This window comes from Trichechus manatus, unplaced genomic scaffold (assembly GCF_000243295.1).
Source record: "Trichechus manatus latirostris isolate Lorelei unplaced genomic scaffold, TriManLat1.0 scaffold00121, whole genome shotgun sequence".
Classification (NCBI taxonomy): domain Eukaryota; kingdom Metazoa; phylum Chordata; class Mammalia; order Sirenia; family Trichechidae; genus Trichechus; species Trichechus manatus.
In genome coordinates this window covers 5,344,869-5,360,023 of record NW_004444057.1, presented here as the reverse complement: position 1 = coordinate 5,360,023, position 15,155 = coordinate 5,344,869, and the positions used below count along the sequence as shown (strand labels likewise).

The following is a 15,155-nucleotide window of genomic DNA, read 5'->3' as shown; positions in this document are numbered from 1 at the left end:
ATGAATAGTGCTGCTGTATACATTCTTGTACAAGATTTTGTGTGAACATATGTTTTCAAACCGGTTACTTTTTTTTTTATAATTTATTTTTGTTGTTATTGAATCCCATTACTTTTTAACAACTCTTAAAAAAGATTTGTAGATGTTGAAACTAAGGGCTTATACTCCCTACCAAAGATATTTCAATATTTGGTAATAATCATTTTGATAATATAGCTAGGACTCTCTTGGGCAAACATTATAATATCATATGAATAAATCTTGTACAAACGGGGAGCTACTTCCCACTAGAGATTTATTCTACAGTTAACAAAGTGTAAGGGAATCAAAGAATCTCTCTACCTTTCACTTGGACATTATAGCTTTCTTCTTTTATCTTCTCTAGTGAGCTCTAAGTCTTTGAAGGCGAGAACTAGTTTTGATTTTTGCTGGTATTGTTACAGTGTACATTAGCATAGTGCCTTGAACGTGCCAGACATTCAATAATTTGTGAGATGAATCACGCCCTACCCCAAACGGATTTGTGAATCCCTCTAAAACAACACTGACAAGCAAACAGAGCAGGATGTTATGAACACCTTCAACGACCAATAATTCCCCAAGGCAGTCAAGTTTCTTCCACAGGACAAGCCTTCAATTACCTGAAAAACGCTTATGGCCTCCTATCATCCTCTCTTCTTCAGGACAGAAATGCCCTGTTCCTTCAACTATGTCTCAAATATCATAGTCCTATGGTCCTCCTCTGAAAAACAATTCCTAAGGGTCGCTATAAGTCAGAATTCGACTCGACAGCAATGGGCTTGGTTTTTTGGTTATGCTCCTCCCGCATCCTGGTCATGGTAGAAAGAGAAGTGAAATCGTAGGATATATTCCCTTTCTTTTGCATTTAGATAGCTATGCAGGCAACTTACCAGAGGCAGAGATGAAGGGCGGTCTGCCCGGAAACTGTTCTCAGCAGAAGACGGATTGGGGCTGTTACCAATGCTTGTATTCTGAAATCATAGGAATAAAATGAAAAAAAATCAGATCAACTACTAAATGACAAAAAATACAAAAGAGATACAGTAACTGAGGCTCAGAGATGTCATACTCACATCTAAGTGTCCACACACAGACTTCAGTAGTTTGTAAGTTGAATCTCTGGAGAGTAAGGAGACAAATATGTACTGAAAAACAAAACGGAATAACTATGTACAGATAATGCCTGCTGAGAGGTTAACGAGAAAAGAGTTCAGAGTTCAGAAAGGTATATGTCTATATTTTTTTATTTTCAAATGACAAAGGCCATTCTTTGATCTGTATTTTCATTTTTCTCACTGCAACGTTCAATTTCTATTCCATTCTTGGAATAAAGCAAATACCCCCCCACAATAGCAACGAAATCCCTGAACCCAATTTTAAGTAATAAAGAAGTGTAGGGCAAAATGAAGGCTGGTTATACTTGTTAGAGCCTCTTTAAAGTCTCTCCTCCTTCTTTTTATTTTTATTTTTTAAGGTATCTAACAATTCCTAGAAGTCCCTGGGTGGTGCAACTGGTTAACATGCTTGGCTGCCAACCAAAAGGTTGCAGGTTCTGGTCTACCCACTGGTGCCTCAAAAGAAAGGCCTGGTAATCTGAAAAATCAGCCATTTGAAAACCCTATGGAGCACAGTTCTACTGACAGACATGGGGTCACTATGAGTTGGAACTGACTCAAGGGCAACTGGAAAACAAACAAGCAAACAAATAATCACAGGAACAAAAAAACAATTCTTAAGAGTCTGCTTTCTCTGCTCTGACTTCAGATTTCCATCGAAAATTTCTCATCAGCTCTAACAGGCAACCTTTTCAAGCACTTCCAGATTCTTTCTTGCACAAAAATGGAGATTTTTCTAGTGGATGTTTACAAGAAACAGTAAAATCAGAGCTAGACAAGGAATTTGGAGATAAATGACATAAGGAAAAATGATTTTACCATACATAAGATTCACTTGTCTTAGGGAAGTTTGAAAAATATACCTTCAGAATATATAGAAACTCACTCTTTCTTGATCTAATTGAGGCATAGAAACTTTTCAGATCCCCTTTCCATTAGTTTGTCATTACCGCTCTCGTTCACCAATGAGAAAACTTGATGTAATTTCTAAGCAAGTATTGTATTTCAAAGTAGTTAACATTATGGGGTCTGGCGCTGGACTGAACTGGTTGCAAATTTTCACTTTGACACTGACTAACTTGGTGACGCTGGGCAAATTGCTTAACCACTCTTAGCTTCAGTTTTCTTAACAGTATCTATCCCTTATAGGATTGTCTTAGTCATCTAGTGCTGCTACAACAGAAATACCACAAGTGGATGGTTTTAATGAAGAGAAGTTTATTTCCTCATGGTCAAAGTAGGCTAAAAGTCCAAATTCAGGGCATCAGCTCCAGGGGAAGGCTTCCTCCTCTCTGTCAGCCTTCTTCTCTTCAGTTTCCCCCCAGACTAGGAGCTTCTCTGTGCAGGGACCCTGGGCCAAAGGATGCGCTCTGCTCCCGGCACTGCTTTTTTGATGGTATGAGGTCCCCCTGTCTCTCTGCTCACCTCTGTCCTTCATATCTCAAGAGATTGCCCTAGGACACAATCCAGTCTTGTAGATCCAGTCCTGCCTTACTAACACAAGTGCCACCCATCCTCCCTCATTAACATCATAGAGGTAGGATTTACAACATACAGGAAAACCACACAATACCAGGATTCATGGCCTGGCCAAATTAATACACATATTTTTGGGGGGACACAATTCAATCCATGACAAGGATGTAGAATAAATATGCGGAATAAATGTGAAAATAAAAGTAAAGTATTTAGCATAGTGCCTGACAAGGAGTAAGTACTCAATGCTTGTTAGCAAGTATTATTTTAAAGAAATCAATCACAAAATACATATTATACATACAATACACAAAATACATTCCTAGCTGATCAGAACAGCCTCTTTTTTTCCTTCCTTCTCCTTCCGTTTCACTCTAAGTTATCCACGTCTAACAAATATGCTTAGAAATGGAATGTAGCTTTTATGTTTTCATATAGTAGATAAAATATTTCTTAAAAAATCAAGAGAAAAACGAGCATCCAAACTACTCCACTCTCTGCTTCTCTCCTGCCAACCTGAAATAAACACCACTCTCAATGCAAATGTCTCTGGTTGGACATGTCTGGGGTAACCCAACAATCAATGACAGCTCCAAAATTTCTGTATAGAAGAGAGTAGTTAAGGCAGTCTGGTAGGAAAGAGGGGCTAGGAACCAGTGCTGAAGCTGCCACTGCCTGGGAAGCATAAGTTGTATCCACTTGGGATGGCTTTGGGGAGGTACTGGTTGAGGTTATGAGGGGGCTGAGCAGCCCACCCCCACCCCAAGGACTCCTAAGTGTCATCCTGCCTCACCCTGTCCACAAGGTTGTAGTTGCTCACTTTTGTTTTTAATATTAAAGAACTGAATAGGGAAAGGGAAGTTAGAAAAGAATAATCTTTTTGACCTTGGTCAAGCAATATGACTAAGTAATTGGTATAATTAAGACAGTAGGGAATTCAAAACTGACAGCAATTAATTCAAATAAATCACCTTGTGAGGGGAAACAACACTTTATAAATATCTAGAGATAGGTTTTTTTTTTTCTAAATTTCATTTATTTTGTTGTGGTTGAGAATATACACAGCAAAACATACACTGATTAAACAGTTTCTATACATACAATTTAGTGACATTGATTACATTTCTTTGAGTTGTACAACCATTCTCACCCTTTTTCTGAGCTGTTCCTCCTTCATTAACATAAACTCACTGCCCCCTAAGGTTCCTATCTAATCTTTCGATTTGCTGTTGTCAATTTGATCCCATATAGATAGTTCTAAAAGAGCATAATGCTCAAGGCAGACTTTTATATCAGTTAAGCTAAACTATTGCTCAGTTTTAAGATGACTTCAGGGGATATTTTTGGTGAAGGTTTAGAGTATCTCAGGGCCATAGTTTCAGGGGTTCATCCTCCCTCTACGGCTCCATAAAGTCTGGAGTCCATGAAAAGTTGAAATTCTGTTCTGCATTTTTCTCCTTTTGATCAGGATTCTTCTATGGAATCTTTGATCAAAATGTTTATTAACGGTAGCCAGGCCCCATCCAGTTCTTCTGGTCTCATGGCAAAGGAGGCAGTTATTCATGGAGGCAATTAGCCACACATTACATATCCTCCTCCTATTCCTGACTCTCCTTTTTCCTCTGTTGCTCCAGGTGAATAGAGACCAATTGTTGTACCTTAGATGGCTGCGTGTAAGCTTTTAAGACCCCAGGCACTATGCAAGGAACTATAAGGTAGAACAGAAGCCAAACTATTCCACTCTCTCCCTCCCAATTAACTGGGATGTCCCGTGAATAGAATATCTCCTGATTCACTATTGGGGATGATGGTGTTATTTGTGGTTTAGAGTCCTGGTCCCTGGCAAGAGGCCCCTGAAGCAATGGAGCACGGAGCAGGAGGACAAAGCCAAGGTGCCCTCGCTCTGCACATACTCACCCTGTCTGTGACTGTCGTTATAATCAGGGCATTTGGCACCAGAAGAGCAGTTTTGGTTTTCTTTATCAGGGTTACCGAGAAAGCTGGGATGGAGATCTGAAACAGAATCACCAAGTTCATACTGGGTCAGGCTTCAAAGAATGGCACTTTAAATCTTCACGTCACACTTTCAGTTAAAGAAAGATAGATAAATCAATCAATCAAAACCAGCAGCAAGCTCTAAGACTTAGAAAACGAAGTCTTAGAGAGTGGCATGGGGCATGTCAGTGAGCTCCTCAAACTGGTGTCTGCAAAGCCAGAGGATAAATCTGGATCATCAATTCTGCTGGAAGGACTTGGTGGGAAACCTTTATCTCCACACAGAGAGGAATGCAAAATTTACATTTCTTTTTAAAGCTAAGCCTAAGGTGCTAATTTGCCTCTTGTGGTCACCCAGTCTGTGCTAACCCAGGTAACTACGTGGGAACCCACTCTCCTCTGTCCTTAGGCACATATGGGTGTGGAAAACATTGAAAAGCACTGGTGTAGTAGAAAGATCATTGGACAGAAAGTCTGGGACCTGAATTCTCAGCTCAGTTCTGTTACTATCTACATGACCCATGACCCATTCAACCTTATAAGGTATCTTTTTTCTAGGCCTCAGTTTGCTGATTTGTAAAATAGAGTTAATCTTACCTACTTCCCATGTTTGTGAGGATTAAATGAGATATATGAAAAATGCCCACCACTCAATAAAAATTTCATTCATTTCTTTGTCTGTTTCATAAAATGAGGATGGGTGAAATAAATGAACTCTTAAGTTCTTTCCAGATTCAAACAATAAAGAAAAACAACAATGACAACTGTAGCAACTACCATCATTAATACCTATTTACCAGATGAGAATGTCATTTAATTATGACAATTCTATAAAGTAGGCATATAAGGAAATTTGTTTATAGAGATACATGACGTGCTCACGATCACACATATAAGAAGTTACAGATAGAATCTGAACCAACTGGATCCAAATGTGGGTTCTTTTCAATATAAAATATGCTAAAAGAATATATCAGATGCCACAAAGAGTAATAAATGTTCTTGACACTTATATATTATATCCCTCCAACAACGCTTAGTCACAAGAAAAAATAGATCACATCACTTCTATCCCTGAAGAGTCCATGGTCCCATGGTAAAAAGAAAATGATCTGGCTCCCTCCATGTCTATAGGTACACATACTCACTTGAACATTGTCTTAGTCATCTAGTGCCGCTCTAACAGAAATAAAAAGTGGATGGTTTTAACGAAGAGAAATTTATTTCCTCACAGTTAAAGTAGGCTAAAAATCCAAATTCAGGGTATCAACTCCAGGGGAAGGCTTTTTTTCTCTGTTGGCCTTCTTCTCCTTGATGTTCCCCCAGACTAGGAGCCTCTCTGCACAGGGACCCCGGTCCAAAGGACGTGCTCTGCTGCCGGCACTGCTTTCTTGATGCTATGAGGTCCCCCAATTCTCTGCTTGCTTCCCTTTCCTTTTATCTCTTGTAAGGTAAAAGGTGGTACAGGCCACACCCTAGGGAAACTCCCTTTACATTGGATCAGGGACATGACCTGGGTAAGGGTAGTGTTACAATCCCACCCTAATCCTCTTTAACATAAAATTACAATCACAAAATGGAGGCCAACCACGCAACTCTGGGAATCATGGCCCAGCCAAATTGACACACACATTTTTGGGAAGACATAATTCAAACCATGACAAACATATTTTGTAAAAATGTTTCACACATTCTGAAAGAGATCAACAACATCACTGAGGAGAGAAGGGCCTTATATGTTAGTACTGCCAGCTTCACAGAAGAAAAATAAGCTTTTAATGATGAGTATTTACATTCATATTTGGGCTTATGAGATGGGGTTATTCTACTGTCTCAAAGTTCTGGACAGGAATACTGTGGAAGAATGAGGCACTAATCTAAATTAGACATTTTTAAAAATTTACTTTGCCAAAGAACTATACCTACAAAAATTTTAAAGGGTGAGAGACAATTCAGAAGTTATAAATTGGGATAACTTTATTTTTTTCAATTGTACTTTAGATGAAGGTTTACAGAGCAAACAAGTTTCTCATTAAACAATTAATACACATACTGTTTTGTGACATTGGTTGCCAATCCCATGACATGTCAACACTCTCCCTTTCTTGATCCTGGGTTCTGCATTACCAGCTTTCCTGTCCCCTCTTGCCTTCTCATTCTAGCCCCTGGGCTAGTGTGCCCATTTAGTCTCGCTTTGTTTTATGGGCCTGTCTAATTTTTGGCTGAAGGGTGAACCTCAGGAGTGACTTCATTACTGAGATATAAGGGTGTCTGGGGGCCATACTCTCAGGGTTTCTCCAATCTACGTCAGACCAGTAAGTCTGATCTTTTTTTGTACGTTAGAATTTTGTTCTACGTTTTTCTCCAGCTCTGTCTGGGACTCTGTACTATGATCTGTGTCAGAGCAGTCGGTTGTGGTAGCTGGGCACCATCTAGTTGTGCTGGACTCAGTCTGGTGGAAGTTGTGGTAGTTGTGGTTCCTTAGTCCTTTGGACTAATCTTTCCCTGTGTCTTTGGTTTTCTTCATTCTCCCTTGCTCCCGAAGGGGTGAGACCAGTGGAGTATCTTAGATGGCCTTTCGCAAGCTTTTAAGACCCAGACGCTACTCACCAAAATAGAATGTAGAACATTTTCTTTATAAACTATGTTATGCCAATTGAGCTAGATGTTCCCTGAGACCATGGTCCCCAGAGCCTTCAGCCCCAAATCTGGTCCCTCAGGGAGTCTGGATGTGTCTTTGGTGCTAAGTGGGGATAACTTTGGAAAAAAGAATTTAAGACACACCAAGACAGAAGATGAAATAAAAATAAGTCTAATTTTGTTTCTGAGCAGAAACACAAACATGCAGTGACAAGGGGCTATAAATTAGGGTTTTTCATAATCTAAGGCATGGGACATCGTTAAGGAGTTTTCAATCAATTGCTTCATGAATGTAAGACTATAAGCAGATAACATTTGTGAAATAAAGCATAAATCACTTTTCAGTTTGAGCCTGGGTGGAATGTGATACATGCATGTTACTTTTGCTAACATTTGAAAATACCAACAGGCTGACTAAAAGATCTTGATTAAAGTTATACTTTATTAATATTTTTCTAGGGTGGGCTGCTCAGAAAATTCCTTTTCCTAGAGCAAATTGTTTGGGTGCCTTTAGTTCATATTGGATCATGTTGGAAACCAGGTCAGTTGGCAGTGAGGAAATACTGCAATAGATTTGAATTATAAATGTCCTAACTCCATCCTTAGATTTTCAATCTCCTCCTTCTGTAGATTACATATAAAAAATGAAAACAAACCAAACGTTGCCATCAATTCAATTCGGACTCATAGTGACCCTATACGGTAGAGTAGAACGCCCCATAGGGTTTCCAAGGAGCACCCAGTAGATTCGAACTGCCGAGCTTTTGGTTAGCAGCCAAGCTCCTCAACGCTGTGCCACATAGAGCATTTGTAAAAGTGATCCCAGTGTATCCATTCCTTTAAAACACCAGGATCTTCTTTTTGTCGGTTTTCAAGTAAAAGTAAGACTTTGAAACCACTGCTAAAATCATATTAGCTTGAAACTGTATTCACTGCCTTTGTGAATCCCGCTATGAGTCGGAATTGACTCAACGGCAACTGGTTAACAAAGACTAATTTCTTTGTTCACTAATGTCTTCAACCCCTGCTGCTTTAGTCAGAGCTGTAGGCTCTCTCTGAATCCCTGACAATCATCTTTATCACATTGAATTGGAGATCAATACTATACAACCATCCTCTCCACTCTTTGAACCAGTTCTTATAATTTAGAAATCTAGAAATGTGGTAGAATACTGTTTAACACTGCCTCGCATGACACTGATTCAGATAATACTGTTAATCAAAATAAGTTTATCTAAACATAACTCTATATAGAAAGAAATAATATAAAAATAGCATGCTTGACCTAAAGAATAGTGTGTTAGTCTGATTACTCAACACCAATAAAATAAAGCATTTCCATTATATTTGTTAAGTGGTCTTCTATAAGATTGCCAGTAGCTTAGGGAGAATATAGTGGCTCAGTGGCTAAAGTGCTCGGCTACTAACCGAAAGGTCAGCCGTTCAAACCCACTAGCTGGCTCCTCGGGTGAAAGATGTGGCAGCTTGCTTCTGTAAAGATTTACAGCTTTGGAAACCCTATGGGGCAGTTCTACTCTGTCCTATAGGGTTGCTATGAGTCAGAATAGACTCCATGGCAGTAGGTTTGGGCAACTCAAAACAAAAAGTTGTTAGTCAGCTACTTTATAAGTATCAAAATCGCTGATTCATAATCGGGAATCAGAATGATTGGAAATTCACTGAAGTCATGGGAACCCAAAAAGGTGTTTCTCTGACTCCTTATTCTGTGGCCTGAATGAATTGTGATGTGACATCACAGTTCAAAGGAAAAGAATGTCAGTGGGATGGAACCCTCTTTTCCCTTCTTACGCCACTATCTCAAGGTCCTCATTTTAGGAGGTGGTGCCTAAGGAAGATGTCAGTTCCTTCAGAAGCTTCTTAATGGCTTGGCATTTCATGGGCTTACCCCTCCCCCAAAGCTGCGTTTAATGAAAAGATGTCATATCAGAGTCTACTCGGGATTATGGGTGTGTGACTCTGAGACTAGGCCTTGAATGCTCCAACTCCTGCTCATTTTGTGCTGGTGATGGTACAAAGTGAGTACTAATAAGTAGCTTATTTATAGGCCTGTTTTCCTAGATGCCTCTTATGGTAACTGGTATGAATAAGGTATAAAAATTAACATTTCTTAAAAAAAGTGGTTTTGGTTTTAACATATATCTTTGAAACAAATTAGAGCATATTCTCCAGATGAACCGTACTGAATGTTCTTTTGTGATATTTGGGTAAAAAAAAAATAGAGTATGGTTGTGAAGAGGTATGTGTGTATGTGTACAAGGAAATGAGTAAGAAAGTGAATGTTTAGGGAAAGAGGGAAGTTAGTGTCATCTGGAGGCATTTAGAATCTGTAATATTTGGGACCACAACTCAGGAAACCTGGCATAAAAGTATAATAATGATGGAAATATTTATAAGTATCACTGAATTTCATTTATCAATAATATATTTTTAAAACAATATTCACAATATGCAATAAATTGCTTAGTTTTTTAAAATTATACCAACCTTAGTGTCTTTTCCAAAGACCTTTGAGTGAAAACAAATCCAGTTTTCTGATACAAAGAGCTTTCCTTGGTATAGTATTTCTTTCTGAAGAGCACAGGTAAAGCCTGGGAAAATATATATAGATATAACACCACTTAGAATTTCCATTAAAATAAAAATTTTACATACATATATTTTGGTGACTCAGAAATGGGAAGAGATAATACGCTATGACCTCTTTTTCAGTCATCTTTTGTGGTACAAGACAGCTAAGACTAGTTTGTTTTTTAATTCTAAATCTCATAAACTGTATTATGAAAATCAAAATGGAAAGGCCAAGCCTATCATTTCACAGGAGAGATCACGAATGGTGTTTTCAAAAATCTCCTCTCTTTAGGGAGGTGTGTCACCTGTGGGCTAACATTAGCACCCCGTCCCTTTCTTCTTGGGATTCTCCCTAATGGCACCTCTTGAAATAAGTTGTCTCAGTGGCGGAGGGGCAAGCCTTCCTGTTTGGAAATGATGGCAGGAATTAAGCATCTGTACACCAAGAGAGGAGCCCTGGTGGTGCAGTGGTTGAGAGCTGGGCTGCTAACCAAAAGGTCAGCAGTTTGAAACCACCAGCTGCTCCTTGGAAACCCAATGGGACAGTTCTATTCTGTCCTATAGGATCGCTACGAGTTGGAATCGACTCGATGGCCGTGGGTTTTTGGTTTGTTTCATACCACAAGAGGCTAGAATGAAACCTTGGCCTCTTGAAGAACCTCTGCAGAGCAGGGTAGGTGCTTAGCTGGCGTGCTGGTGAGGATGTTAGGTGTGAGCATCACACCCTGCATATTGCAGGAACCCAACACATGTCTGTCCACTTAGATTTTTGTTCTCTTTTAGCTTTCTTCTAGGTGGTGCAGTGGTTAAGTGCTTGGATGCTATCCAAAAGGTTGGTGGTTCAAACCCACCAGGCGCTTCATGGGAGAAAGAAGTGGCAGTCTGCTTCCATAAGGATTTCCAGCCTTGGAAACCCTGTTGGGCAGTTCTACTCTGTCCTATAGGGTCAATTATAAGTTGGAATTGACTTGACAGTAATGAGTTTGATTTGGTTTGGTAGTGATCTCTTGTGTCCCAGGATTGTTATCTTAAATCTCAGGACAATTCAATCACATGCATTTCGGCAGTGAATATGGAAGGCAAGGATATCATTCTGGAATCCCCTTAAATTATTCCATATCATGTGGAGCTTCTCATTCACAGCAGTTTCTCATTCTACTCTCTTAGCTGGGTGAGAGCTGAAGGAAACAGGCATTATTCTTACATCATGACTTTCAGGAACCTATTCCCCTTGATGACTCTATCCCCAGACCATACCCTCTCTCTCCCCCAAAACTAATTAGTATCTTTCAAATACTTAGCTTAAAATGTCAAACGGGTCAGAACTTACTTTGCGTCAGTGGTTCCTCAGCTGGGACTTCAAGAAACAACTTGTGAAAGTGCATATTTGCCTTGTACTACAACGAGAACAAAAGACAGGTATCACTGCTCTCACTTTTTTGTGAAACATGACAAATTTTCATTTCAATTTAAATGAAATAACAAATTTTCCCTCCCTTAATAGTATCTTCAGGCATTCCTTCTCTCTGACCTCAGAGTCTCTGACACAATCCTTCAGTGGAAAACGGTAGGAGGCAGGACACAAATTGTTTCATACTCCAGTAAGACCAGTGACTTGTTGGTTGGACTTGGGTTTATAATAACGACATAGCTGGTAGTCAGCTCTCTGCACAGAAACAGGGCTGAACAAGAATGTCCCTGATAAGAAACCAGATGAAATTCTAGGGAGTCTCACAAGGGAAGGTGGTAGATCCCAGGGCAATAAAGACAAAAGGGAGGCAGAAGAGTACAGTGGTTAAAGCTTTGTAGTCAGATAATTCTGAGTTTAAGCGTTGACTCTACCTCTTACTTAGTGTGTTATCATGGCCTAGCCACTTTAACCTCAGTTTCCTTTTTTTGTGCCAGTACTTGCGTCACAGGGATGCCGTAAGGCTTATAGGAGAGAATACATCTAAAGGACCTACTGCCTGGGACAATATATGGTAACTATTACTACTACTATTGTGAAGGCATTTCCTTAGCTAGCCTCAGGGGGAGGTGACCGTTAAGACAAGGATTTCTTACCAAAGACTTAACACTCCAGGGCAGTAAAAGGCCCAAGGGTCTGAAATGCTACAAATCACTTCATTTTCAAGGCATCTGTTTCCACACTGACAACAATGTATAGGTGGCAATTTACAATTTGTAAAAATGCTTTCACAAATGTCATCCTCACAATAACCCTGTGAACCTGATATCCCCATTCCAGGAATTAGGACACTGTGCTTCAGGGATATTGACTGTCTTAATCAGCACCACATAGCTATTAATCAGTAGAGCTGAGTCGTCCTTTTAAAGGACTTCTCTTCCTCATAGGATGCTTTTGATGGAAAAGTCTTATAAGGAAAAGACTTAAGATAGATAAGCACAGAGAAATAAGCACAAATATGCCCTTGATGTATTATTAGCTGAAGTATGAATAGTCTTAACAGAAAAACTGGCCTATTATTGCCATAAAAAAGCCACAGAGCAGGTCATCAAGATGATAGATGGTCCTCGGGAGTCAGCTATTTTACGGATAAACACCTTACACAGAGAGAGTTACCACATGCTGTTTCCTGCTGCACATTTTCACCCAGCAAGTTGCCTTCATTAAAGCTAAGTGTTCTAGGGGGGCTTTATTGAGATTTTGTTTTTAATGGCACAGTGAGCATTGGTTGCATACTTGATTTAAAAATATCCCAGGCCATAGACTCTTCAAAAGTATCAATGTAATAAAAGGTTAAACAAAAAAAAGTGAGAGGACTGATCTAAACTAAAACAGACCAAATAAATGCAGTATGACTCTTAACTGGATCCTGGAGAGGAAGAGAAACTATAAAGGACATTCATTACTGGGACAACTGTGGAAACTTGAATATACATTTTATAATATTTTTATATATTTAATATTTAGCTATATTTACTGTATGTGCCAACAGTCTCCCCCAACCCCTCTTAGGAGACACATATTCAAGTATTTAGGTGTGAAGTGTCAAAAAAAAAAAAAAAAAAAAATCTCCAGCTCAGTAAATGTGTCAGACTCTATGACACAGAACTCGGTTTTGTACCTCTCTGGGTATATTTTAGAGCAGAATCAAAATGACTTCAGGAGGAGAACGATGGCCCTGTTCACAGGTTTCCTTCCTCTGTATGCAGATGGGGAGCCTTCTTCTCAGGAAGGTGCCTTGTCAGACTATTTCATTTTAATGCAAGGATGTCACCCCTCTCCTCATCCTGCTAATTATTAGACAAGCACATTACTTTGGGTTGGTCCCTACTTTCGGGGTACTTGACAGAGTTAAGGGTCACAACCTGGAACTTATCGCCCCTCAATATGTGTTGAAAGGTCAGTTGTAAAATATAATATTGATGAAAGACTGACTGAAGGAACTTCAGCCTGTCCGTTCTAGATTCTCTCAAACTTACGCCTAGATTCAGTCTGACCAGTGGAAAGCTGTACACTTGAGTTCTTTCTTTCCACTGGCCTCAATCCTTCTGTCATTCTCTGAGACAGTACACATTCCATTCCCAAATTACCTGGCTGGAAGACGAAGACTTTTTCCTTTCAGTCTTGGAATCAGTTTTGCTCTCTGTTTTACAGTCATTCTTATCACCTGCTGAGGAGGAGGTACCATCAAAACCGGATTTTGACCTGGGGAAAGAAAATCCAGGGACTCTATAAGATGGATATTTTTATGCTACTTCATTAATATTTCTGAAATAAATCTTGATTATTATATCAGGCCACGAGAAAACTGGACATTCATTTTTCTCTTTTAGACATCAATGATTATTCCTAATATTCTAAGGGTAATTCACACAGCATGTGTCTTAGGGAGTTGGAATGATTTCAGCAGGCTGTCTCAAACTGCATAAATGGTAAATTATTGAAGTGAGAAATAATAACAGAGTTGTAAAAGTAATTATATCATTTCTAAAGTATTTTAATCAGTGTAAAGAGGAGTATTGGAGGCAAATTATTAAACAGAATTGCAGCTATAGCTCAATCAAAGAATAGTTTTGCTTCAGAATTCTATTAATATTTAACAAGTATTAATTGAGTAGGGCATTGTGTTAAATGCCTTGGGGCACACAAGACAGTCTCTATCTTCAAGGAGCCTGTACACAAATGAAACTTTTTTTTTAAAGGGCAGTACACGCTTTAGCAATGAAACAATGCCTATCATAGAAGTTAGGAGATGATATATAGACAATAAGTCCAGCAGGAGGTAAGAGAAGAGAAAGTAAACAGAACAATGTGGATTAAATACGTCGGGCCTTACAGAATGAGCAGAAACTGGGTATGAGGAAAAGAACGACAAAAAACATCACAGATTGAGGAAACAGAAGCAAAATCAGGGGAAAAAAAAAGAACACATTTTGAAGTCAAGTCTTCCTTTGTTTATTCAGGGTAGATGCCAGAGCTCCAGCATTTCCTACTAAGGTAATTCTAGCCCTAGTTCTCTATTTCAGTAGCTGAATGAATTTACACATACCTTCAAGCCTACAACTAAAAACAGTAATTTCAAAGCTGAATGCATGTATGATTTTTAGAGGTATGTAGATCCAGTTTTATCATATACCTATATGGCTGTTTTATTGTTCATTGGGGTGGAATGGCAATGAAATCCATGATGACATAATGTTATTCCTTAGAATGAGGCTTACTTAAAGAAATACTTGGTTCAAAGCAGATTTAAGAATCCTATGTAATTCAGGTAGTGTGACAGAGGAATAGGAATGACTGAAGCTTGGGAGACATTAGGCTTTGGTTTTCTCAGCTGTAAAATGATGGCCCATGTATCTCCTAGGACCCTTCCAGCCCCCACAGCTCCTGACTCCATGATGCTAAAGTCACTGATAAAATTCCTCATCAATTCAAGGTAAAAGGATCCAGCTACATGCCATTGCATCTATTCACAGGTATAAATTCCCTTAGAACTAATTCCAGGAATTAATTTTTTGGAAAATATGAGTAAATATCTGTACTCTGCTTAAAAATAAAATTATTTTTATAAATGTCAAATTACATATTATTTATACCATTCACTGATTTGAATTTATCCCCTGTACTGATTCAAGTTAATAAATGCAAATGGCACTGCTGAGGAAATGATCACACCTTTTGAAAAACCATGGGCTGTCTGCAAATGTGACAAGCAGGGAAGATCTATTCCTGATAATTTCCAAAGGCACAAGGAGTAAAGGGGCTTGTCTGCATAGCATTGTCCTCCGAGGGTGGGGTGCTTATCTCCATAGGTTTGATTTCTGTGGGTCTTCTCAATGTTCCTACAGGTG

The 15,155-nt window shown here is 39.1% G+C and overlaps 1 protein-coding gene across 1 annotated transcript in view; it reads right to left on the bottom strand.

The window, feature by feature from the left end:
- GRAMD2B (GRAM domain containing 2B) overlaps nt 1–15,155 on the bottom strand; it is a 69,297-nt gene that overhangs the window by 12,432 nt on the left and 41,710 nt on the right. Inside the window, exons 3-8 of the mRNA XM_004384288.2 lie at nt 13,395–13,509; nt 11,167–11,233; nt 9,753–9,856; nt 4,530–4,625; nt 1,095–1,166; nt 912–992 (exon numbers count right to left, since the gene is read on the bottom strand). Coding sequence (XP_004384345.1) covers nt 912–992; nt 1,095–1,166; nt 4,530–4,625; nt 9,753–9,856; nt 11,167–11,233; nt 13,395–13,509 — 535 coding nt within the window. The remainder of the gene's footprint in view (nt 1–911; nt 993–1,094; nt 1,167–4,529; nt 4,626–9,752; nt 9,857–11,166; nt 11,234–13,394; nt 13,510–15,155) is intronic.